This window comes from Perna viridis, chromosome 14, assembly GCF_037379345.1.
Source record: "Perna viridis isolate PV_CMFRI_1.1 ecotype Kerala chromosome 14, ASM3737934v1, whole genome shotgun sequence".
NCBI lineage: Eukaryota > Metazoa > Mollusca > Bivalvia > Mytilida > Mytilidae > Perna > Perna viridis.
In genome coordinates this window covers 14645332-14673262 of record NC_142458.1, presented here as the reverse complement: position 1 = coordinate 14673262, position 27931 = coordinate 14645332, and the positions used below count along the sequence as shown (strand labels likewise).

The 27931-nt window shown below is 32.1% G+C and overlaps 1 protein-coding gene across 7 annotated transcripts in view; it reads left to right on the top strand.

Moving 5' to 3' along the window:
* Positions 1 to 27931, top strand: part of LOC148598323 (solute carrier family 12 member 8-like) — a 60708-nt gene that overhangs the window by 11512 nt on the left and 21265 nt on the right. For 4 of the 7 annotated variants that reach the window (XM_088560392.1, XM_088560391.1, XM_088560393.1 and 1 more), the window contains exons 2-5: positions 19015 to 19245; positions 21116 to 21259; positions 23521 to 23712; positions 25234 to 25351. In XM_088560392.1, the coding sequence (XP_088416518.1) occupies positions 19054 to 19245; positions 21116 to 21259; positions 23521 to 23712; positions 25234 to 25351 (646 nt within the window). In that variant the 5' untranslated portion in view covers positions 19015 to 19053. Of the gene's footprint in view, positions 1 to 1825; positions 1985 to 14558; positions 14711 to 16694; positions 16961 to 19014; positions 19246 to 21115; positions 21260 to 23520; positions 23713 to 25233; positions 25352 to 27931 lie in introns of those variants that run through there. The other 3 variants (XM_088560388.1, XM_088560389.1, XM_088560390.1) reach the window with 3 other exon arrangements.

Below are 27931 nucleotides of genomic sequence, written 5' to 3'. Positions count from 1 at the left end.
TATAGGAGGGATATCAATAGGAAGACATGACAAAACAAAGAAAGATAACTCATTTTTATTTACATTTTATTTCACAAGATAGTCGTAGATCCGTGAATATTAATTTTCAGTGATGTCAATATTGCGAAAATTAGTATCCACGAATCAGTCCATTGACTAAAATTCGTGAAAGTTTACTAACACGAATATTAGTTGTAATGTCCCTTACCCTAGATCTACCTCCTTAAGTGAAAACTGGAAAGCTGTAAAGGAATGTAAGCTGGTATGATCTTATTTTTGTCAAAATACAAATGTACATGTATATGGGTAGAATTGCAAGTTACTACATGTACATTTGAAAATAGAATAATGTGAGGAAGGTAAAACCTTAAACGTTCCTGAAGAAACATATGAATTCAAATACCTACATGTACATGTAAGTCCTTTCACATTTTTGTCAGCGCTTTAATCATTATCTTCCAAAATGGTAAAATTTGTTTTGATATAAAGTTCTGTCATGGTCCGAAATGTGTATGAACGAAAATGTCCGGCATTCGTGAGGAACTATGGGTTGTCATGGTTGCAAATGTATTTGTGTCAAATTGTCCAGTTTTGATAAGCTGATTACGTCATTTTAGTAAACATTTTGACCATCCCTATCTTTGAAAAAGCTAAGATTCAATTTGTATTTAATCATCAAAGCTAACTAATGTTTCCTTGACTGGTGTGTTTTTCAATTGTATTTAGGTCCAGGACCCTACAGTACATTTCTGACTTAGGGCCTACATTTAGGTACATGCACATACACAGGGTTCTCCATGACCACTTTTTGCATGGCGCTGCGCCATGTGTTACTTTCCTTGCACCATGAATTAAAAACGAGTGCCATGTGTTCATTTGAAGTGTGCCATGTATTCAAATATGCATCACAGGTTACAAATCTACAATGTATTTCGCAATTACCTGTGCATATTAATCACCTATACCTGTCATAAATCAATATGATTGGCGCGTGTGTTTATTATAATGGTAATACAATGTTTTGTTTGGCAATTGGGTGTAATGTGTCATGGAGTGAAATGCATGTGTAAACAAATCTTGGATTGGTCAAATTCGCGTTTATCAATGTTGGCAAAATCAACAAGATTCAAATAAACTGAATGATATCTACTGTTTTTTAATGAATAGAATTTGCAAAACTTTTTATTTGATAAAATAAAGAAAGTATCAAGAGTTGATTAAATTTGAGAAAGATCGGAGAGGAGGGAAGACGATCATGAATTTAAACAACAATGTCTTAAAGATCTTGGCATTTATCTGACACAGAAAAGCATTCCAATTTGCGTTACTTTTTGAAAGGGTGATGGATCGACTCCCAAAAGCTTTAAAATATTGTTTAATGATACAGATTTGGACGAAAACAACATTTGACTTTAGTTCTTGTGGTTAAATTATAAATTTCTATGTTGAATCTTGTGCTATTAAATATGTCTCATTTAAACTTATCATACTTTCTTAAGCAATTAATTTTCTGCTTGAAAGAACATGTGATACGATGAAAATTTGTCCAACTGGAGAGTGAGCAATGTGTTCATTTTAATCCATGGAGATCCCTGCATACATGTGCATGTAGAACTTGGACAAAGAAATCAATAAATTGTGTAAATTTCTGCCAAACATGTAAAAAAGAAACATTTTCCTAAAATTACCTCCCTTTTTCACAATTCCCTGATTAGATATATTAAGTTTAAGTTACCTCCCCTGTTATTGACAACAACCACAGCTGTTAATGTAACATAGAAATCAATACATTGTGTGAATTTCTGCCAATCATGTAGAAATGAAATGTATTTGCTTCCAATCAATAAATGGATGTTGACACTGAAAGAAACTCTCAGAAGGTCACATCTTAGCAGTAACAGTGATATTGTAGTTGTTGAAAAGATTTTTTTATCTCATTCTAAATGGAATAATTTGTAGTGATTTAGCATCTCGGTTCTATAAGGTAATTTTGTCATTTTTTTGTGTTTTATTCTGATATTAATTACTGGTATTGCTATTATTATGGGAATGCTCAATTACATACATGTATATAAATGTGATTACATGTTAATGAGCATTTACAGTACATACATGTACATGTATAAATTGTACATTATACTATTGGTTTACAATAGTATTTATTAGAATCAAAATTGCAAATATAAGTGATATTTGCCTAATATGTATTATATATGTAATATTTTCAAGTTTAGCATTAAAGCTATTTTTGCTATGAGCTTGGAACATGGGGTCAAGATATGGACGGTAATAATCCTTGATATAAAATGTTTCCGCCAGGTAAGCGTTTATAACAAAATGGCATCTTCTTCATGTTTATAATTAAATTGAATAAAATATTGACTATAAGGAATTGGATTTTATTTTACCTAAGATAAAAAATTTTGTTAATTTCACATTACAGGCCCATGCACTTAGGAATTTTACAATATGAACCTTTTTAAAGATCTTAAGTTTCCTATTGAGGATTAAAGAAAAAATGTATTTCAGCTGAGTAGTCTATAAATGCACCCCTCCTAGCTAAAAACCAATTTTGTAAAAACATCTCTTTATGACATGAACTCTTAAGACAAACAAATAATATGTCTGTTTCCTGTTTCCCTATTTCCCCCATTTTTTTGGTGCCTACCCTATACATTCTATGGTCATTTTGACTCGAGCATTGAGTCCAGACTGTTTCCTTATTAACTAAATATAGAATGTTTTTGAAGAAATGAAATAGTTTCCCTACCTTAATGCCCTATTTTTTCTTGCTGGTAGCAGGAAACAAGACCTTTTTTTGCCTAATTTACAAATGTATGTGCAAAACAAGGCAATTTACCATACTGATAGTGTTAACTTTCATCATTGGCACTCTGGCCATCAATCATCTTGGAGAATCCTAGCTTAGCATTAATCCCTGTGTTTTTTTTTCTTACTACAGAATTTTTCTGTATTGATTTGTTCAGTAACCTAATTGACATGCTAGTCTGATCAGTACTATCATGACTGTATGTCATTGTCAGAGGTTTCAAATTTCTATAACATGTGCAGCTTATTGAATCTGATGTAGAACTATTGCTATTTAAGATGACCTAAGAATCTAAAAGTAGTTTTTTTTTTTAAATACAAGTGGGTACACATTGGCTACATGAAATTTGACATTTTACCCCATGCTTTTCAAAGTAGGAGGTACATGTATATGTATATAGTGATCAATTTGTCTGTCCATTCATTGGTCTGTCTGCACCTCTAGTTATTTGAATCCAGCTTAAGTATGCCAGTCACTATAGAAGAACTTTATGATATTCTAAGTTGAATTATGGAGTCTTGATGGCTTCTTGGAAATGTTTATTGATCTGTAATGTAGTCCTTTTCTGACTCTCGCTTCATATTCAGATCTGCAATGAAGCTTCTTTACAAGCCTCAACTGGGCTTAAATGATATACATATTTTATGTACTGTTAATTATATGTATGTTTTTGTGTTGATTTTCTGGTATCAATTAGTCCTTTCATGCCAGTATCAAAGCCCTTAAACCTGTGTAAACCAGACGTCTAATGAATTAGTCCCTTCATGCCAGTATCAAAGCCCTTGATCCTGTGTTAACCAGACGTCTAATGAATTAGTCCCTTCATGTCAGTATCAAAGCCCTTGATCCTGTGTTAACTGGACGTCTTATGAATTAGTCCTTTCATGCCATTATCAAAGTCTTTGAACCTGTGTAAACCAGACGTCTTATGAATTAGTCCTTCTTGCCAGTATCAAAGTCCTTGAACCTGTGTAAAGCAGAATTCTTATGAATTAGTCCCTTCATGCCATTATCAAAGTCTTTGAACCTGTGTAAAGCAGAATTCTTATGAATTAGTCCCTTCATGCCATTATCAAAGCCCTTGAACCTGTGTTAACGAGATGTCTTATGAATTAGTCCTTTACGCCAGTATCAAAGTCCTTGAACCTGTGTAAACCAGACTTTTGATGAATTAGTCCTTCTTGCCAGTATCAAAGTCCTTGAACTTGTGTAATCCAGACATCTTATGAATTAGTCATTCTTGCCAGTTTCAAAGTGCTTGAAACTGTGTAAACCAGACGTCTTATGAATTAGACCCAGTCATTCTTGCCAGTTTCAAAGTGCTTGAAACTGTGTAAACCAGACGTCTTATGAATTAGACCCTTGTCATTATCAAAGTCCTTGAACCTGTGTTAACTGGACGTCTTATGAATTAATCTTTCTTGCCAGTATCAAAGTCCTTGAACCTGTGTAAACCAGATGTCTTATGAATTAGTCCTTCATGCCAGTATCAAAGTCCTTGAACCTATGTAAACCAGACTTCTGATGAATTAGTCCTTCTTGCCAGTATCAAAGTCCTTGAACCTGTGTAATCCAGACATCTTATGAATTAGTCATTCTTGCCAGTATCAAAGTCCTTGAACCAGTGTAAACCAGACATCTTATGAATTAGTCATTCTTGTCAGTTTCAAAGTGCTTGAACCTGTGTAAACCAGACGTCTTATGAATTAGACCCTTCTTGCCATTATCAAAGCCCTTGAGCCTGTGTTAACTGGACGTCTTTTGAATTAGTCCCTTCATGCCAGTATCGAAGCCAATGAACCTGTGGGAACCAGACGTCATATGAATTAGACCCTTCATGCCTATATCAAAGCCTTTGAACCTGCGTAAAAAAAGACATCTTATGAATTTGTCCCTTCACATTGCCAGTATCAAAGCCATTGAACCTGTGTAAACCAGACACCTGCCTAAACAAAACCAAACATGTAGTCCAAACGGGGTTCAATTCAGACAGGTTTCATTGTACTCTCATTTTTTATCCCTACGATAACAGCCATGTTTGACGTGTATTTTACACCTGTAGCATTTACAAGCCATTGAATTTATTTCAGTTTGATTTATAGTATCGGTTATTGAATGGGTTTATATTATTATAGAGAAAAATAATGTGTGTTTTTCTCATGTGTGACATTCCATCAACAATGCAAATCAGTCACATTATATAGGTGTTCTGGTAGAAAAGTTGAATAAATTTATATAATACATTGTATATTCTCACTCCTTTATCCCATTGTTTCTACAACTTAGTCACAATCTGTTCAAGGTTAATAACTTTTCATGGTCAAAACGACATGAACACAATGGATTCAATGTCATTGTTACTGTTCCTGTCATGGCAGGGATAAAAATTAGCAGTCATGCAATAGCTCATGGCTACTTGATTTTGAGCTGGGCTACCAAACATTTGGGTAAAATTTAGTTGAACAATTAGAAATATTAAACAAAAATATTGTCAGGGTTACCTGCTTGTATTTGCTAATTTTTACCCCTGCATGTGAGTGTTCTTGGTTTGTAAAGGAGTATGTTCAGCGAATATCAAAATCAGCCCCTAAAACTTAAGTGTCCAGAATAAACTTGAAGATTACATAACTTACTGTAGTTGAATATGTGCCTTCATTAAAAATAGTTTTATTGCAGTTTGTGCGTGTCTTGCACTAAAATTGAAATGAAAATAAAGCAAAATAAAAAAGTTAGCTGATTTATGGTGAAATAGATTATTTCATCAGACATTTTTATGAAGAAAATATATAGTGCATTTTTCGTAATCTTTGATATTTGTACAAAAATAGCTTTCTGTAGCATTACAACTCCTGACAAAATATGTTATTGTTTGAAGTTAGTACTCTTATATTTTTGGATTAAACCTCTAATTTTTGTGAAAATTCTTTGAAACCTGTATAGAAGTAGTATTATGCAACTTCATATTGACTCAATTATGACACAACAGCTTGTATTTTATGTATAATAGGATTCAGATAATATTTTAGCTTTAAATTATGTAAATGGGTAATTTCAGATAGTAAGTTAAAATATTGACAAAATTGTAGGCCTGAAACCAGTATTAGCAAACGTACCCCTTTTGTTATTTGTATTTTCATGTATACAGCAAAACCTGTTTCAACTGACCCCCTCCTGTATTAATGTTTTGTCCAGTTTTGTCAGGTGTTCAGTTTACACAGGTTCAAAATGTGTGCTTCTCAACCATGTCATTAAAAACAGACATGAAAGGACTTCAGAAGAGGTCTCATTTAGACAAGTTTTCACAAAGTTTGGTTTTGACAGGTTTTCTCATTTAGACAAGTTTTCACAAAGTTTGGTTTTGACAGGTTTTCACATTTAGACAAGTTTTCACAAAGTTTGATTTTGACAGGTTTTCATATTATTCTGGGTTCATTTGAGATAGGTTTCATTGCACATTATACATGTTTAATACGAAAGTTCTTATGGCTCTTGAGTATGAAAATTCACATTACCATGGCCATGCATTTTCAAGGTACTTGTACTTCCAACAAAGTATTATTTATAGTTACATGTAGAATCCCAAAAAAAATCCAAATTCAAGTAATACCTTGTTTTCATGATTATGAAGAATTGAATGAGCAATTTTCATGGTTTGAAGCTACACATGCTACATGTATTCTGTTATACTTTATTTTGTGGATCTTTGAAATTGTAAACAACATTCAAATTTGTGCTTATAAACCAACCCATGGATTCCATGACTGAGATAATGCCTGGATGTCAAATTCAAATACAAGTATTATATACATGTACTTACTTACTTACTTACTGCCAGTTAAGCCTGCTGGCATGTAGAAAAGTAGGGCAGCAACAAAGGATCTCCATTGGTGACAGTCTTTGGCCATCCTTTCAACAGTTCCCCAGGTTTGGTCTCTGTCCTTCATATCAGCTTCTATGGTTCTCCTTCATGTTGTATTAGGTCTCCGTCACTTTCTTTTGCCATCTGGTGCCCAGTTTAAGGCTACTTTGGTGTGAGAAGTATATCCACTTCCATCTTCTTTTCAGCAGTATTGTTGCCATGTCAAGTTGGTTGCATTTTCTCAATAGTTCTTCATTACTGATGGTATTGGACCAGAATATTTGCAAGATACGTTTTAAACACTTAGTATGAATTGTTGACAATTTTGTTTGGTCTTGCTCTGTCATTTTCCAGCACTCAGAGTCATTGGACCAGAATATTTGCAAGATACGTTTTAAACACTTGGTATGAAATGTTGACAATTTTGTTTGGTCTTGCTCTGTCATTTTCCAGCACTCGAGTCAGTTCAAGTTTTGCTGTATTGCTATATTAGTAACAAAACTTAAACTTATACCAGAGTTGCATACTTTCAACACTCTTGTACGGCTCAGAGTTCTGGAAAATGACAGAGCAAGACCAAACAAAATTGTATTTAAGGTACTACTATGTACAGGTATATTTTGTACACCTTAGACAATTAACCAGTTATGTAAACTACCAATTTATTATATGGCCAAACCATATTTTTACTTTACTTTGACTTTATTCTGGATGGCTTAGAGAAATTTGTACACCTTGATCTATAATTTTTTCGTAGTTCATGAATTTAACTTAGTATTATAAGTTTATAGAGGTATACATGTACATGTAGATATTTAAAGTAACAATGATGTGAGAACAGATATACCTACAAGTATCTAAACTTGCAAAACTGAATCTATTTCTGACTTTCTGTTTAAGTAAATTTGAATAAACATTGCTCATAAATGTAACCATACTGTACAGACACTTCCCAGCATACATGCAGAAGAAATCTGTTGGCATGAGGTGGGGGATGGGTGGGGATGGGGTTTGAATAGTAAACCTCCTCCCATCTGGAAACAAAATAATTATGTTAAAAACTGTTAAAAACATGATAAAAATTGCTGAAGCACTAAGGCTCTACTAAAGTCGTGCAGGAAAACCTTGTCTAAATAACCCCTCTCTGACTCCCCCCTCTCCCCCCCAAAAAAAAAGAAAAAAAAATTGTATTTGTAGTTATGGGCCTAAAGTTCAACTTTCAGTTAGTATGGCAGCATTTCACATCAGTTCAGTAAGATAACGTATCTTAAACAACCAAATCATATTGTGTTTTTATTTTATTGCTTCACAACGATACCGTATTGATTTCTATAGATATTGTAACGAGAGACGCCATTGATGTCAACATAGATTAATTAAGGTATTGATTGGCTTATAACTTACAGTAGTAGAAATGCTGACTACACTCATTCAGCTTCATTTAAGATTAAATTTGATTTAAATCTCAGAAAAAAGCATGAATTGTCTGATTAAGGAATTCATGAGTATAAATAGTGTAGTACTGTACTTCAGGCTAAAACAAATTAATTTCTTGTTTCTTGCTTAATGGTATGCTGAAATTGGCTTTAAATTTGTCATCCAATTGCTTCTTAATGGTCTGCTAACTTGCTTTAACTTTTGGTTTTATGCAGGTTGTGTTGTGAAAATAGACATACAAATGCAATTTTACCCCACAGGCCGCTTCTAGAGTCAGTGTAATATATGAATCACTTTGTCCATCCATTGGAATTTTTCCGTCGCAACTGTATCTGCTACATTTGTTTCTCTGCTATAAATAGATGGACTTATTTCAAATTTGGTTTGTTACTTTATGTAGATAGGCATATGTTGTAAGCGATTTTGGTTGCTGCCCAATATCAACTTCCTGTATTGGTAGTGGTACAGGTATATGCTTAGCAGGACAACGCATGCAACTTTGTGTTATTTTTGTAGTATAAGCTGCATTAAAATGTAACACAAATGTAAGGTTACCCAAAAGAAGAAAATACATATTGTAGTTCTCCATAGGAAAATACACTATTTTATGTAAATATATTAAGTTATATGATTAAAAGACTTAAGTCCAAACCCATGAGGTTTTTTTTCCGTTATCTGAAGCAATCCTACATGTATATCACATCGTATTATTTCATTTCTGAAAAGGTTTTGTTTATGCAGTCACAAGGTCATCAAGAATCGGACACATTTTAGGCAAAATATTTATATTTTACTTAATTTCACTAGTAATTAAAAAGATATGGTATGAATAAGTTTCTCCCTTTTCCATAACTTTGTTATTGATTAAATTTTTTATACTATCTTAAGAAATATGATACAAGTATCTCTGTCTCCTTATATGAGTTGATACAACCAATATTTATCGATCAGTGGTTTTGTTGGGTGATCCAGGGGGGTTGGGCAAATTGTTAGTCTGAAAACCCCTTTTATTAATTTCCGCATTAGTTTTAAGGTTTCATGAATTTAAAATAAAACTTGCTCAGGTCTGATCTTAAACAAGAGGTCATTCATTTCCCTTTTATCATGTTTGCAAATGGCTGTATCAGTCCCTGGGGTTCATGTATAAAAAGAACCTAAAAATATTAGGCACTGATTTTAAACCTTATTGCGATACTTGGTAAAGGTCACTCATACATGTATATTTCATTCAGTGATGCTCAGGCCATTAATTTATACATCAAGTATATAGATTTCAGTATAATTATTGACTTACATAAACAGACTTTTATATGTGGGAACGATTTACCAGTATTACTGTATGGAAACATGATTTCGTTAAAATATACATAAATAGTGATCTCGATGATATTGGCCATATGTTGTGTCGTGATGATAGGAAGTGTGTTGAAACCTTACTAAGCCATACGTAAATAAATCTGAAAACGGATTAAACCAGACACTTTTTTCAATTAATTCATATCAGTTTAAAAAAAAATTTGAATTTGGTAAACCAACAAAATACTGTCCACTTTCGGTGGGAGCCTCCTGATATTTCATGAAAAATTCACAACCTCCCACTTGCATGCCAGTGTCAAAGCAGGAGATTTAGTCACAATTTTTGATGACTTTTTTTAATTTTCGACTTAAAATTGTAAAGAAATTCTTAAATTTTGTAAAAACTTGTCATGAAAACAAAAAATCAACAAATCTCCTGCCATGAGAAAATTTTAGAGCCCTGGAGATCTCCCACTTTAAAATTTTCGAAGGTTAACACCTACATGTACATGTATGGTCCAAGCCAATTAGCCAAACACCTGTCAAAACCAAACACATTCTACTGTCCCAGAGGGGATTGGGTTTACACAGGTTTCACTGTTATTATTTTTTATTCTTTTGCACATTCTTATCTCTTAGATTGTTTCATAGTGTCAATCCTAATTTCCTTTATTCAAAGCTGTGTAATATTGCTATATTACTTATCTTGATACCAAATAGAGTGTCATGTCTTCTGATTTGTGACTTACACATTTATCTATAGAATTGTTGAGTGTTGCATTGATTCCTAAGGAAATTGACAAATCACTGGGTCATTCCCTGTGATTTATTTAACTGATAATGATAGAGTGGGACAGTCATTTTATCATAATATTGATTGCAGCCTCTTTATTCCTAAGCTTGAAAATACTGTTTTCTTTTGTTTTTATAACATGTACAATATGTATCAACCAGTTGTTTGCCCTTGCATGTAAAATATTTCCAAATTGGTTCATGTTCATTGTCAAATATGCTTAGAACTATTTCTGACATTGTTTTTTTTCCCCCACTTGTCAATTACGATAACTATGATTCAAGTATTAAAGTGGAAGTTATGTACAGTTATTTACTAAATTTTGTAAATTTCCCAAACTGGTTAAGTACTCTCAGGGTACCATGCTTGCCATGAGTTCAGGAGGTCTTTGGTGAGATCCTTGTCCAAGTCACACCAAACATTTTGAAATTGGCAGGAACTGCTTCTCAGCAAAGCACTCAGTATTTAAGGGATAGAGTGACCACTGGTTAGCTCAGAGTCAAAATAATGTGTCCAAGGGGTTGATATGCCTATCTGCTACAGTACCTGAACTGATCCGTGCAACAAAAATTACGGTCATCAATCATTGAAATTGTTGCGCGGAATGGTTCAAGGACTGTAGCTGTTGCATCTGTGAGCCAGTATAAAAAAATTCCGCTCGGAGTGTTGGGCTATTACAAAGCAGGGTCTGTTCAATTGACATCTGCCATAGGATGATAAACCATTATCAATCAATCAATCAAAGTAAATTTTCTGAACTTACCGTATAATAAAATCATTAGAAATGGCAAATTTTCAACTTTTTAAAAATCTTAAACACTGTCCAAATTTAGTTTATAGACATGATAGATGTACAATATATCTTTTTTATCTTCTTGGTATTAAGAACTCTATTTTTATGAACATCTGAATCCATCATACATGTTAAAACTGGTCAATATTGATACAGAAATGGCAATTAGAATTGTTAATGTCAAAACCAATCTTTACGCTGCCCAATTTTCCATTCTTTGACTTTTAACATTTAAGAAAATGTTGAGAGTTGTCAATATGAATTCTTGTGGAGATTGAGGATAAAAAAAAATTCATATTGCCTTCCCATAACTCTTCTAAATTGCCTTTTTTTGTTAGAGTAAATTTCTTTGTAGCTATGTTTGTTAATTACAGTTATCGATTTTCTTTTATTGGTTTCTTCAGACTCAGCAGGAAATGACTTTCATTGTATTCAGAAATAAATTGCAAGATTTTTCAAATCTTATCTTAATGGAGTTTAAATGTAAATGTTCTTGTAATTGATAAGTTGCTGAAAGAGGAATGTTATTCTATTTTAATTTAAGATTATGTAATTTTTGTCATGGTAGAAGCCATCTATTTGTGAATTAATCGTTTTAGTCAAATTTTTGTGCAGGTATTTCTCCTTATAGCATGTATAGGAAAGGAATATATTAAACTAGGAGATTTAAAAGTTACAAGTGACAGATTTAAGTTTATAAAATATAGAATAAATTTATTTATTGATTATATTCTTTATGTGCTGGATGTTCAGTACAAACTGAAGGCTTTCTGAAAATTATCAGTCCCTGGTCACGATTAATAAGGTTTCAACTACACCAGGGAGTTTACTCTAGTATACTCTCGCTGACTAGACGGACATCATCAAAAATAGGGTTTGTCTGTTAAGATGTCTGATACAAGTTATTTTTAAGAATGTTTCAGATTCAGAGTCCTTTAAGTAACCTACAGAATATTTTTTGGTTTGGTAGAACTTCATAGCAGTGGCATAGCTATGAAGTTTTTACCCTACCAGTGCATCTGGTCCATGCTCTGATTTTTTAGCTAAGTCTGAGCTGCTCATTTACTTCTGTTACTTTGTATTTACTATCTTGTTTATTTTATATTCTTAGTTGTGTGTTTCTGTTCTCCATGTCTGGTTTTCGTCCCTTGATTACTTCTTTTGATTTTCGATAGAATCTTTGTTCCGTTGATTATTCTTGCAGTGTATTTCAAGAAGCATGCTACAGTATCTGTATATAGCTAAAGTTAATTAAATCCCACTGGTTCAAGTATATAATTAGTTACAAGAGTTCCCAGTGCAATTATAAAAGCCCTCAATCTCAATTTGTAAACCATCTTGATGCAATAATGTAATGTGTCTGTATTTGATAATCAATGAACTGTAAAGTCTGGCTGTTCTGTCAGTTAGAAAAAGAGATGTAATACAAAATGTTGTATGTGTAAGAAATCAGAGTTGATCTGTAACAGTCAGTATCACCCAAATGTGGATTGCTACAATTGATATTTTCCTTTGCTTGTCTAAGCCATGTACAAAGGTTTATTGATGTTTTGCCTAAGTAATTGTATTTATTGTCAGTATTAAATGTGTCATAGCTTGTATTCTAATGTAATGATTTTGTAAAATTTGTATAAAATGTCTTGAGTTTTTTTGGGGGGGCATTTTATTAAATGACTGGAAATTTAGGTCATATTATAGAATGCCTACAATCAACAGGCATTTTCAGTATCCCTAAAATTTTTAGTTATTTAACAAAATGCCTGTAAATATATGGAATTCCTTAGTATGATGGGTTAAATTCGTCTTTTTTTCCTTAATCTTTTTACGGGTTCAAATTAGCATTGGTACTTGATCTTTGACCCTCAATATTTCATGTACCATGGCTTAGGACTGTTACTAATATATTAATGATATTCTTTGACACTTTTTGAGGACTTTTGATTTTTCTGAAATAGGCCGTTGTTTGAAAGTTGAAAAGTCCAGGACTTTAAACTCATGAAGTAACATTGGTCCATTGCTTTAATGATTGTGTTGTTCATTAATTTTATTAATTGTTTATATATTTTTTTTATTCTAAATATTTTTTGGGGACATATTCAGTGATTTAGCTAGCACTCCCCATTTTCGCCATTGACGAATGATTTTCGAAAGTGGCGAATTTTTCTTGTGCACGATTTGTAACTTGATATTTCGCTCCCCCCCCCCCCCAAAAAATATCAGTAAAAAAGCCTCTGATGTTCCCATGACCCCATAATTGACAACTTTATTACCTTCCCAAGCCAATTAGGGTTTTACAATAAACAATCATGACCAATGTTTTGATTGCATCACCTTTGATATATAACATGTCGGCATCCATGTTCATTGAGCATTCCAATTATAATGGACGATGAAGTCCTCATAATGATATTAATGCTACATAAAGTCATACCTTTGAAGCACTGAGAGCCTGATGTTCAGTCTGACAGGAATTAATGTCTTTTGGAACTTCCATGATACAAAAGTTTCGTATTTTCATATCTTCTTCACTAAAAATTGTTTATTATATGGTCTTCAACAAATATTTAAATTCAGATACTTTTTTTTGGTTTTCTGACATGCCACAAGAGTAGGCCTTTTTCTCAAGTATGAAGACTGTTATACAGATCTCACTATCTAGCGACAAGATGTGTCAAGAAGTGGCACAAACCATTAAGATGATGAAGATGTCTAGAAAAAGTGAAGAGGTTGAGGGAAATAGCAACAAGAAGCTTTTTAAATATATCTATATATTCAATTTCGTCCTCTTAAATGTTACACCTGCCTCATATTAGAACTTCCAGGAACTCCAGGCAAAACATACAATTTAGCAGTAAAATTTTGATGAAAAGAAAATTTTTTTTACAGTTAAACTTTTAATTGGAATTCAGATAGCATTCTGTACAGGCAGTGAGCGTGTTTTATAGTACCGCTGGATTAAATATCATAAGTTTTGTTAATAGATACTAATATTTGTCGGAAATCTCTTAAAATGTGTATTTTTGTTTGTTAATTATTCCTCACAGCCTGTAAGTTTCCATACTCCCAGTATTTTAAAATGTCTTTCCGTTTTTGTTAGAATCAAGCAAAAATGACAGTCACACCAACTTTTCTGTCATTATCACCTTGTATTTGGAATAACATCTGCATATTCCACTACAACATTGTTGAATATTTTCCCTATAAATGATACTAAACTAGACATTTAGGCAGTCATGATTGATTGAAACTTCAGACTGTTTTAACAAGCACATTCACTATATATATTTTATTAATATTTCTAGTTTAAAATATTTAAAGTATATTTCCATATCCTCAGGTGTTAGCTTTTAATTAAAATCCTAATGAAATGGAAGTCACTGTGTGTTGTTTTATTTCAAAGGTGATTTAAATACTTTCATATCTAATCTCTGAAATTGAGTTTGGGAAAAACTTTCAATATTGTTGAACTATACTCACACAATCATATTAAATGTGATCTTTCTTGAGAGCAGTATTTAAATGTAAAAGTTATTATAGAATTTAAAAATAGATTGGAGTTTTGTTAACAAATGGTTCAAGAGAAGTCAGTAATAACTTTTCGTGATGTTATTTTCAATACTTACTTTGTATTGAAGGAGTGGATATCGTGAATTTATTTCCTATTTTAAACACCAAAAGGTTTGGATATGGTTATTTAGGCAGGTAAGAAAGATATGAATTCAGATATATCTTTTCAACTTTATAAATTACAGCTTGAAATGTTTGAGATTTTTCCCCCCAATTCTTCCTGTAGGTCACTTCTAGTGTTTGTGCTACACCTTACCTTGTACAAGCTAAAGCTTTTAGAAATTTAGTCATTTTTATCGTGTGTAAAAAAGGCATTACTCATTATGTATAGCTTTTGATAAATTTATGGATATTTCATTGTGATGGGAATGGTATATTAAATTGAAATCAAGCATTAAAGTTAGTACTACTTAGCTATATTATGCACTTGCATGTCAATCTTTAAGACGCCTCAAGGGAGAGAATTTCCTCTCTAGTGCCTCCATGAAGGAGATTTAGCATTACTGTGGGACTAGGATTTTTCAAGTTCAAGTGAAAGCCACCGAAGTGATTTGAAATTTGGTATTGAATTTAAAATAGATTTGCTATAACCATAAAGGAGTAGGGGCATCAGGTTATGAATATGGCCCAAATATCTCAATTTTTTTTGTATTAACATAAACATTGTTCACAACCCAGTAAAATATATAAATATTAGGGAAAAGTGTTTTTTTAGCATTAGTTCATTGAAATGATGACTATTTAATGTTGTAACTATTATACAAAATTTTACAAAAACTGCTGAGAATTGTAAATTTTTTTGGTTTTTCAGACATATCTGCATCCAGAAAAGTATGTCCACACCCAAGAAACAAATTTTTATTTTTAGGTATTATAAACTATGTAATAATGAATGTATTGACTAAATATGAAGTTGTTTCTTGAGTGTGGACATCATTTCAAGTCTCCAAATTTGCACACTTTAGATAAATTTAGATTGCCACTAAATGCTCTTTTATCAAAAGGAAGGCTTGGATTTATTTTTGATGTTGTGACTGAAACCAGGGATAGATAAGGGGCCAAAAAAGGGGCCATGTTGATTCTGGCCATATTCCTTTCCAGTGTCAACTTAATTTAACTGTAATCAAAATTCAGAGCTGTAGCAAAGAGTGATCATACCTGCTCTAAATGTTAATGGTTCAACTTCTGCAGTTGTATCAAACTGCACTCTGCAGAGCATTTGAGATTTCTGCATTAGTTTTGCCTCAGTCTATGAAGGTTTGCACTTAACTTTTGTCAATAGGCATGCCATTGATTTGCATTCTGTTATTAATAAATAATTAAGTAGCACTCCAGCTAAGAATCATGCAAAATGTGATACATGGTAGGAAAGCCTACATATTTTTATTTTTGATATTTTGTTTAAAATGCTTTAGTAAACAGATGTTAACATTTGGTTTTTCATATAACCTGTGCTCATAGAAATAAAAATTATATAGAATGCACTGTAGATTTCAAAATTAAGGGAGATAAATCTGTAAATGACACTCAAGTACAATAATAGAATCTACTGGATTTTCAGTGTTGATTATCTCCTAAGAGCAGACAGATCAAAATGAATAATTACACATTTCATAATATACACCCATAAAACAACTTAATTACAAAAATAAAAATGTGTAGCCTTTTTTTGGGGTGTATCACATTTTTCAGATTTTGCATGATTCTTACAAAGACAGCTACTTGAATTATTTTGTAATATTAACATTTAAGTCTTCTGAATGATCTCTGGATTGTGATTAAATATAAATGTATCAAACAAATTCTCTGTAGATTATTTGAATTTTTACTGTGACTTGTGCTCTAAGCCTCTACTGTCATTAGGCCTTTTCATATGGAATATTTGGCCAAAGCTATACAGATTGATATGAAATCGCAAAAAAAAACAGGTCCGGGAACCATTACCACATCTTATGGAGCTTCAATATACATTTTTAAACATTATTATAAATTCAATATTTTTAGGTTGTTTATATTTTTTAATATTATTTTGATCAGCTATCATCCATCAGTGAGGTATTTGCAAAAGTGCAAAATCAATTCACACCATTGCATTCAGCAAAAATATAATAAATGATTTCCAACCTGATAAAAATTAATTTTTTTTTGGCTAAATCAATTTATGTACAAAATATTTGCTAGTTCAATAAACATTGACAAAATACCACTTGGTAACATATGTCATCGAACAATGAAATAACAAGGATCTAGCTGTATGCTTTTAGAAATTTAGTCATTTTTATCATGCGTAAAAAAGGCATTACTCATTATATATAGCTTTTGATAAATTTATGGATACTTCATTGTGATGGGAATGGTATATTAAATTGAAATCAAAGCACTAAAGTTAGTATTACTTAGCTATATTATGCACTTACATGTCAATCTTTAAGACGCCTGAAGAGAGAGAGAGATTTTCGTCTTCGGTTACATTATACAAGAGGGAGATTTTCCTCTTCAGTGACATGCTGCAAGAGAGAGATTTTCCGCTTCGGTGATGTACTGCAAGAGAGAGATTTCGCTCTTCAGTGACATACTGCAAGAGGGAGATTTTCCTCTTCAGTGACATACTGCAAGAGGGAGATTTTCCTCTTCAGTGACGTACTGCAAGAGAGAGATTTTCCTCTCTGGTGATGTTCTGCAAGAAGGGGATTTTCCTTTTCAGTGACTGCAAGAGGGAGATGTTCTTCTCCAGTCCCTGCAAAGGGGAGATTTTGCTCTTCATAGCCTGCAAGAAAGAGATTTATGGGCTTTTGATCCTTCAGGATCAAAATACCTTATATCGCTGGTCCATCACTAGAACTTCCCTACTATTTCTAAGCACTACACAAAAATATAGTCCAAATGTATTTCCTTTTAATTCATTCAATACCTCTTTTATAACAAGTAAATGTGTTTCTTGCAATTATCAGCTTAATTATATTCTATTATCTATGCAAATAAAATTAAGATCTAGTCTTCATATCAACTCAAAATTTGAGGGACTCATTTTTGGCCTTGAAAGATATTTAGTAATAAATTTACATTCAGGGAATTTATTTCACGTTGTAATATGTCTGGAGGGATAAAATGTGTTAAATATTTTCATTTTAACACATTTATAAGTCAAATTAGCCATTCTATCATTAATATTTTGCAGTTTATAAACATAAAGTGAAGAGCATTGATTTTATCCAAGTAAATTTGGCAGGAAAATTCAAATTGATAAAAAAGTCTAGTTTTTGAAAATCTTGTGTTTAAGTTTGATCAGTAGTATAGATTGACTTAAATAGTATTTTAAATGCAATTTATGGTCACAGTTTTATTTAACATCATATAATCTTTGAAATTTTGTTCAGTCTACTATTTTCACAGGAATCAAAAACTACCAGTGCTATCAGCACTTTGACTCTCTCCAGTCAATGCAAGGGGAAATTTTGCTCTTCATAGCCTGCAAGAAGATTTTTCTCTCCAGTCCCTGCAAGGGGGGATATTTTGCTCCTCACAGCCTGCAAGAGGGAGAATTTTCTCTCTAGTGCCTCCATGAGGGAGATTTAGCATTACTGTAGGACTGGTAATTTTTCAAGTGGAAGTATTGTAAACAATTTTCAGTAATTATACTGCTACTCAACAAGTGGGTGGTAAATTTGGAATCACCTTTTCAATCATTCTATCCGTCTGGATTTTGTTGCAAATATGTAGGCTCCAAATGGATGGATTGATTTCAAATTTGGTGTGTGGTTTTATATAGAATCTAAGATAAAGCATATCTTGTAAGCAATTTTTAGTACTATCTGATATCAGCTCCCTGTTTTTTTGGACTTGGCCATTTTTCACTACATGTATATGGAATGATATGTAGGTAGAAAATTTTCAGCATAAAAATCTCAGATCCGAGTGGATGGCTTAGTTGTGTCATGTGGCTTTATATAGATGAGACATACATTATAAGCAATTTTGGATACTGCCCCATATTAAATTCCTGTACCAGTGTGATACCTAGCATGACAACACATAGAACTATATTTTTTTATTCGTTATACATGTACTTCATGATTTTTAGTATGCCTAGATCCCTGAAGATGATTAAGTGAGCATTCAGAGTTAAAAAAATATAAGAACAACAAAGATAGAACAATTTTGACTCGTATATGAAATATTTTTTTCTATTCAAATGTCATGGTTTCACTCGGTAGGATGGTCATTCTATTTAAATATCAGTTCATAATTGAATAAGGGAACAACAGAATTACCAACACTAATTCAATCCATAATCAAGTCAGGTCTGAAGTGTAAATTTTTGTTAAAAAACAGATAGTCAAATTGTTCTTGATATTTTTTAAATTTTAGTCACTGATTATTTGAATTTCAGTTCTTTCTGATAACAGTTTTTTTTTACAAAGTTCATTATCTATTTTCAGAAAAATGTGATGAAAGATGCCAAGTAAGAGGTTAATAAGATGTCCTCAGATGATTCAGAAAGGGCCACATTAATGTCAGCTGACGGTCAGAAACAGAAAAAGACTCCTGATTGGAGTAGGTTTGGACTTAGCAATGACGAACAGAACTGGTCCCCTCAGCAGAAATCACAGAGATTTGGAAGTTATCAGCAGGGTGATGAGCAACAAAATGAACTGTTCAGAGAAGAACAGGTATTGTTTTTAATCTTTAAACATCAGGAATATACAGACAATACTCCATATATTCATATAGGGGTGGATCCAAAAATTCATTTGCTAATTTTACCCCACTTATGCACTAATGTTAGACCAAAATGAATTAATTAACTGTTTCCACTTTCCTGGCCCTACATCTGTTTCTAATGCCAACTCTTAACATTTTATTGCCGATTGAAAACAAAATCTGGATTTTATTTTTGAGTCAGAATAAAGTGTTCAGTTGGTTAAAATCATTTCCTTGTTTTGAGAAACGACTGTCTGTACTTGTTTTTAATTCAGAATGAAGTGTTAAGGTAGGCAGGTTTAGTTGTTTTAAATACATGTAATTGCCTGCATTTAAGGAGATAAACCTAGGGCAAGGGACATTACTCTTGAAATCAATGATATGTTTATATAATATTCAATTTCACCTAAGTTTTTCAAGCTTTTCTTTGAAACAGAATGAAATTAATCCAAGTTACTTTGACGTTTACCTGAGATTGATGTAAAATGGTTCATACAAACATTCCAATGATTTGTAAGTGTCAGTACATTTAACAATCCAATATCTGATTTATTTCATTTTTTTTAAAAATTTTCCTCTTCCTTATGATTCATAACATGTCATTTTTAACTCAGGGGGTACCTTTAGAACCTTACCCTACCTGTGCACCAAATCAAAGCCATTATTTATTTTATTTTGCATTGAGTCTTGTTTTTTTTAAGTTTTTTGTACTGTTTCATCTGTCTTCTGTATGTAAGGTTTTTCTAGCTTTGTAGCTTTATTTTCTTCTTTAGCTTAGGAATTATAAATTGATTAGCTTCAATTTCGCTTTAAACATGGTTGCCACCAAAGCAATGCTGAATTTTAATACAGTGTAATATCTTGAAAATAACCCTTATTAGACTGATTGTCCTATTTTTTTTTATTAAAATTGTATCGGAGGTTATCCGAGATTTCCTAGTCTTGCATTCTCCTGTAGTTTTAATACCCCCACTCTGAAGAAGAAGGGGTATACTGCCTTATCCTTGTCCCTGTGTCACTATTTCTGTCTGTAGCAATTTTTCCCCCCACAGTTTCTTAGTAACCATTCATCACAGTGGCTTGTAACTTTAACACATTCTCTCTGTAGGCATGCCATTTGATGGGTGTAATTTTTGGAAAACTTCGTGAGCCATTGCTCACCAATTCTTTGTTTATTTTTTTCTCACTTTTGAAATACATGTATATTGTGTGATTAGTATTCCTATTTAGAAAGCTCTGCTTGCCAAAATTCCTCTGCACTGTACAGGGTGTCATAAAAGTTTATATTTTATTAATATTGCACATGCTAAAAATAGGTATGTGCTTGTGTCTTTAGTTAAGAAGGTTCTTACATCAGTTCAATAAAGACTGGGAAATCTTCTACAAGTTTTTGAAATGTACATCTTATCCAAGTGGATTGGAGAAAGGCACAGAGTTTCGAAAACAAAAAAAATTCCCTGCTCTTCATTCATAAATTAGGTTTCTATTTCTTCTGAAAATCATTAAAATGTAAAGGTCATCTACTTATTATCAAAGAGAAAGTGGTAATTATTTCCTGCATTGGTTTCATTTGGCATCTATCACAAATCTCCTATGACATTGTCAAAACCGAAGAAAACATCATCTTTGAAGTTCCATTAATTGTCAGGGAACTGAGGTTTATGTGAACTACAATGTCTTTAATGAACCAGTTGAAAATTCAGTATAGACAAATGGGTATGATTTCATTTTTCTTAGGTTGCCTTATCTTGAAAGCCCCTATTTACAGAAGACTTTGGACATAGTTGTTAAAAGAGTCTCTATTCTTTTATTCTTATGAGTTATTGATCTTTTTTACAGAATTTATCTGAACACCGACCATGGTGGAAGGCCAACTTCTTCATCATGGAACCTGTCCTATTTGGGACATGGGACGGAGTATTTACGTCCTGTCTCATCAACCTCATTGGAGTCATCATCTTCTTACGTATGGGATGGATTGTGGTATGTTGACAGTATCATACAGTAAAACGTGTCTAAACAGAACCCTGAAAAATAAAAGAAAAACATGTCTTAACCAGACACTTAAGTAGCAGTCTTTGTAAGAATCATGCAAATTCTGTAAAATGTGATACACCTAAAAAAGGGCTATATATTTTTATTTTTGTTATTAAGTTGCTTTATAGGTTTATATGATGAAATGTATATTTATTCATTCCAATCTGTCTGGTTTTAGCAGATAATTCACATTGAAAATACAATAGTTTATATTGTATTTTTGTGTCATTTACAGAGCTTTCTCCCTTAATTTTGAATACTACAGTGCATTCTATATAATATTTATTTCCTATGATCAAGGGTTATATGAAAAGTCGCATGTTACTTTCTGTTTACTTAAATATTTCAAACAAAATAGAAAAAAATAAAAATATGTAGGCTTTCCAAACATGAATCACAATTTGCATGATTCTTATCTGGAGTGCTACTTAAAAAGATTAAATGTACTTTGAATTTTGGTAAACCAAACACTTGTCTGAAACCAAACCAATTTTCAAGTCAAAAAGAGGTCTAGTTTAGGCAGGTTTCACAGTGTGCACTTTGTATATTGGCATATTTGTATATTTATGAATTATCAATTGTTCCCTGTGTAAGTGTCAGTCCCTGTAAGAATCAGGCAATAGGTGAAGCATGGTATGAAAAAAACCATCATTTTGATAGTGTAATTTGACTATTTGCATCATCAGAATCAAGGCAAACAGACAAGATTTTCCATATCGTGCTGGACCATTGAGTTACAATATCATTGAAATGCACTGAAAATGAACATTTCAAGGGCAGATAACTCTGTCAAAAACCTATTTTTTTCTAAAATTCTGTTGAAAAATTTCTGCACAAAGCCAGTTTTACAGAGGTCAAATAATGGTCTTTTCAAATAGAGATGGTATCCTTCAGCAATATTACATTGTCAGATCGGTTAGTTTTTGACCTGCGTGATTTCCATTTTGCCTAATTCTTACAAATACTTACACTTGATATATTGCATAAATCATATGTTAAATAAATTCTGTAATTTCACACTCTGACTGTCTCAACATATTATGGTATACTTATCTATCCATCACTTGATTAAAAATTTATATGAATTTCTAATATGACTTCCTTCAAAGCTCTTTAGACCACAACCATTGTAAAACTTGATACATTTGTATACATATGACCAAAATCATAGAGAAGTTTTACCAGATTTCATAGATTTTTTGCACCATTTTTTTGTTTCACAATAGGCTGTGTCTTTTAAAAAAACATCATGAATCTAGTCCTATTAAAATTGAAATAAATCATGGAAACTCCATTTTATCATTGTTTTACCACAGGCTGATCATGTATATCAATATTTAAAGTAATGCCACATACATCATGTAAGTTGCCAGCCCATAGTTAAACATTGATTAAATGTTACACTTCAATGATTTATTTCTTTAAAAAAATAACAATAAATATAGAGAAAAAACATATGATTAAAAGAATAATATATTTGTTATTGTGATTAACTAAAATATAACTACTAGTGCAAAGAACATTTGAAGAATTAACTCCTGCATGAAACAAGTTCCTTGAACTCATTAAGTAGCAGTCTTTCTAAAAATCAGACAGGAGGTAATTCATGCATTTCAAAAATCCATTGATTTCAGTTTTATTTCTTGTTCAGAAACAGTTATAGATCACTTAACCAGTCTAAGTTTAACATTTGGTTGTTGCACTTTTGAGATAAAATTTACATTAAATTAACACTTTGTAAGAGTTATCTTTCTTGATTTGGTTTGATTTGGTTGATTTTAGTGGAGGTTGAAGTATAGTTTTCTTAAAAGTCCAGATTTAAATATAGAATATGCTATTGTCTTATTAAAATATATAGACCAAAGAAGCATTGTCTGATCCATGGGTTCTTACACCAAGAATCACCTTACCATAGACAGTGTCTGAATTGTATATGGCCTGGTACTTAAATATCGGTGTTCTTTTGCACTCATGATCAAAAAGTATAGTTATTCAATCTTTCCAATTATTAGTAATATCCTATTATCATCGTTAATGGCTAACATGACTTTCCCTGAGAGTTTGCTATATCATTTTCAGTGATCACCTAAATGGAGTAATGATGTTGAAGATATGGTTTTCAGTAGATTTATAATACCTACAATTACACACTTATTGTTGTACATGTGCTTGTACTCAATTTGTAAATGTAATATTATATATTTCAGGGTAATGCAGGGATATGGATGACCATAATTATCATTCTATCTGCTGTATTCATTGTAACAGTAGTCGCCCTCAGTGGTATTGGTGTCTGCGAGAGGTGTAAGATGGGGAAAGGCGGAGTTTATTTCCTCCTGTCCCACGTAATGGGAGGTCGGATTGGAGGAAGTCTTGGAGTCATTTACTGTTTTGCTCAGGTGCAATATTTTATACCCAACTCAATGAGTGTTATATTTGAATCGCTCTGTCTGTCTGTATATTATTCTTCCCATCTGCCATTCAGCTGGACAGATCGATTTCAAATTTAGTTTGTGGCTATATCACGTTTATATAGACTGGCCATACATTTTAAGCAATTTTGATTGCTATCTAATATTGTCTTCCTGTTTCATGGGATTCAAGTGGTTCAAGCAATTTCTTTTTTAAGTTATAACTCACATATTTGTAGCTGTAATATAAAAAAAGCACTTCATTCTTAAAAGCCATGTTTTCCAATTTGGTTAAAATTTCATCAGTTAATTTAACTTTTATTTCTGACATTATTTGTAATTTGAGAAACAGGATCAAAACTCTATAAGACTTTGTCTTGTTTCTTGATATTTACACCCTTTTTTTCTTCTCTTAATCTTCTTTACATTTCCAGGTGATTAAGTAGCAGTCTTTGAAAGAATCATGCAAATTCTGTAAAATGTGATACACCTCAAACAAGGCTACATATTTTTATTTTTGCTATTAAGTTGCTTTATAGGTCTCTATGATGAAATTTATAATTATTCATTCCAATCTGTCTGGTCTTAGGAGATAATTCACATTGAAAATCCAATAGTTTCTATTGTAATTTATTGTCATTTGTAGAGTTACATCCCTTTGAATTCTTCAATACATAAATAATTATTATTTCCTTTGAACATGGGTTATATGAAAAGCCACATGTTACTTTCTGTATACTATGACATTTTAAACAAAATATCAGAAATAAAAATATGTAGGCTTTTCAACCATGAATGACATTTTGCATGATTCTAAGCTACAGTGCTACTTAATTACTTACCAGTGTTTTGGATAGCATTTCAAAAACCTTTGTTTCTACTTCAGATTTATTGAGGTTACATAGATACTATTGTGAAAGTACTATTGTTCGTCGGGTACCAATTTTCATGGTTTTCTTGGGTAGGCCAAACCACAAAATTAGGTTCCTAACGAAAAGGAGAATTCCTTTGATTCGTCTATTGAAAACCTAAACACCACGAATTCAAGAATCCACGATCTTGTGTTTAATTCCCTAATCCATGAAAATTGGTATCCACAAATTATAGTACTTTCACAGTATTTAAATTTCTTAAACTTTGTTTTAGGAAAGTCTGTTATTATCTTAGAAAATCAATGAACATTTTCCCTTGTGTCTGTAAATAAACCAAATCTCAATGGAAAATATTGATTGCAAAGTTATTATTATAAATTAAATCAGTTATTACTCACCTTATACCTGGTCATTTTTGCAAAGTTTCAATTTTCACTATATTTGAGAAAGTAGTGGGAGCACAGAAATAAAATCTCACTAAATTTTAGTACGTAAGTGCATACATTTCACAAAAACACAAACTGCAAAAATTGAAGAATGCTATTAAAAATTTTTTTTTTTCTTTCTTCATGAAACGATATGTGAAATTAGGAACCTGTAAAAATAACCTGCAGTACAATATTTGTCTTATTTCCAGGCTGTTGGATGCTCCTTGTCTGTGATGGGATTTGGTGAGTCTATAATGCGATTAACAGGGCTAGAAAATCAGTGGATAGCTAAAGGTGTTGCTACAGGTCTTGTTATCCTGTTATTAGGTATGAATTATATCATAGATTAAGGAGATAGATCAATGGTAAGGGACATAACTCTTGAAATCAGTTTTATGTATGTATCATATTCAACTTCACCCAAGCCTATCAAGCTCTCATTTGAAACAGAATGAATTCAGTTTATAGTTACTTTGATGCTTACATGAGATTGTTGTAAAATGCTGGATACAAATGTTCCAATGATTAATGTAAGAGTTGTGTCCCTTACCCTAAGTCTAACCTTTTTGTGTAAATAATTGAAAGAATCTGGCAAAATGGGAAAACCAACCAATCGGACAGTATAATTTTATTCAAGGATGCTTTGTCTATTAAGACCATTTATTTAATCTGTGTATCACTGGATTTGCTCAAATTTTTTTTCAGAATGTTAGAAAAATGAGATTTTTAAATTATTTTTTTTTAAAGAAAATTTAGAGATATTTGCCCTTGACACATTCATTTTCAGTGCATATCAATGAAATTTTAAAGCAGTTTACTAAAATAATACAGAACATCTTTCCTTTTTTCCTTGATTCTGATGGTGCAAATAGTCAAATTAAATGATCAAAATGATGTTTTTTTCACATCCCTTCGGCGCCTGCGTATGGAGTGTTCATATCACAACTCATACGTTATGCCAGAGCTTGCCGAAACTACGCAGACTTTTTGTATCGCGTTAGAACTCTAACAAATAGGCTTATGGAGCAGGGTTATGTTGCTACAAGATTGAAGTCATCACTACAGAAGTTTTATGGTCGTTATCATGAACTCGTGGATGTTATGGTGTATCCATCAGCACCATGAGAACTGATTTATTCAATGGGTCATAGATTTCCTTCCCTCGTTTGTCTACCCCGGACTTGACTTTTTATGAGCAACTCGGCGGGTGTTTCTAGAAAAGCAGAAGACGTTTACCCTACCAGTGCACCTGGTTCATGCTCCCAGTTTTTAGTGGAGTCCGAGTTGCTCATTTACTTTTGTTACTTTGTATGTATGATTTTAATTACTTTATGTTCTTTGTTGTGTATGTCTGTTTTCCATGTCTGGTCTTTGTCCCTGGATTACATTCTTTTGATTACCGCTATAACCTTGGTTCCCTTGATTACTCTTTCATATCATGTTTCATCCACTGCCTGATTCTTACAGAGACTGACATTGAATTACAAAAAAATTGCAGTATTACAAAATAATGAGGCTCCATTTCTTGTATTGCACATGGTAGATTTTCTCGGTGCTGGATTTTGTTTCCTATTTCTATAATTTTGTTTTAAGTACTTCTTGTATACATGATTACCTTGAAATTTGATAGAAATGATTGAGTAGGAGTATTAATAGCCTGAGGCCACACTTATATAATATTCATTTCTCCTTACTTAACCCTAGCTCATAGCTTTGGGTGGGTAGGTATGAAAAATATTTTTTCCCAAAGTTCATATGATTCTGTAAATACCATGATCAGAGATGTGAAACATGTTGCTTTGAAAATTAAAATAAAATCTTTTCAGAGAATATCAATAACATAATTTGGGTAGGGCCAATTTTCATTGGTTTCCATTTATCATATTTTTTATTTGGCCCAGTTTCTTATATCTTCTTTGATGTCATAATTGAAAATGTTAATTATTTACTGTATTTTATTTAAGTGATGTACAGTGTCACTGATCTTGGCAAAAAGAGGATATTCATCAAGACCTTTAGGCAAGATGAATGTCCAATTTCAGAATGTCAATGACATTGCACATTTACCAAAACAACAGTTAGTAATTGTTTTAATCTATAATTCAATTTTAATGTCAATGCCCCAATAGAACCAGGTATGTAAGGTCAAAAAAAATTTTCTGAATGTAATACAGTGAAACCTGTCTAAACTGAACCCTGAATAAATAAATAACTTGTCTAAAATGAACTTTAAATAAATCAAGAACTTGCTTAAACTGAAACCTAAATAAATCAAGAACCTGTCTAAACTGAAACCTAAATAAACAAATAACCTCTCTAAACTGAACCTTAAATAAATAAAGAACCTGCTTAAACTAAACCCTAAATAAACAAATTTCTAAACTGAACCCTAAATAAATCAAGAACCTGCTTAAACTGAAACCTAAATAAATCAAAGACCTGTCTTAACTGAACCTTAAATAAAAATATAACCTGTCTAAACTGAACCCTAAATAAATCAAGAACCTGTCTAAACTGAACCCTGAATAAACAAATAACCTGTCTGAAATGAACCATAAATAAATAAAGAACCTGTGTAAACTGAACACTAAATAAATCAAGGAACTGCTTAAACTGAAACATATATAAATCTAGGACTTGTCTAAACTGAACCCTAAATAAATCAAGAACCTGCTTAAATGTAACCCTGAATAAACAAATAACCTGTCTAAACTGAACCTTAAATAAAAATATAACCTGTCTAAACTGAACCCTGAATAAACAAATAATCTGTCTAAACTGAACCCTTAATAAATGAAGAACCTGTCTAAACAGAGAATTTTTGAAGACCCTCTTATATTATTTAACTTGCAGTAGGGGATCAAAATATTTTTGGGGTTAAAATACAACTGAGGTCAAATTATCTTG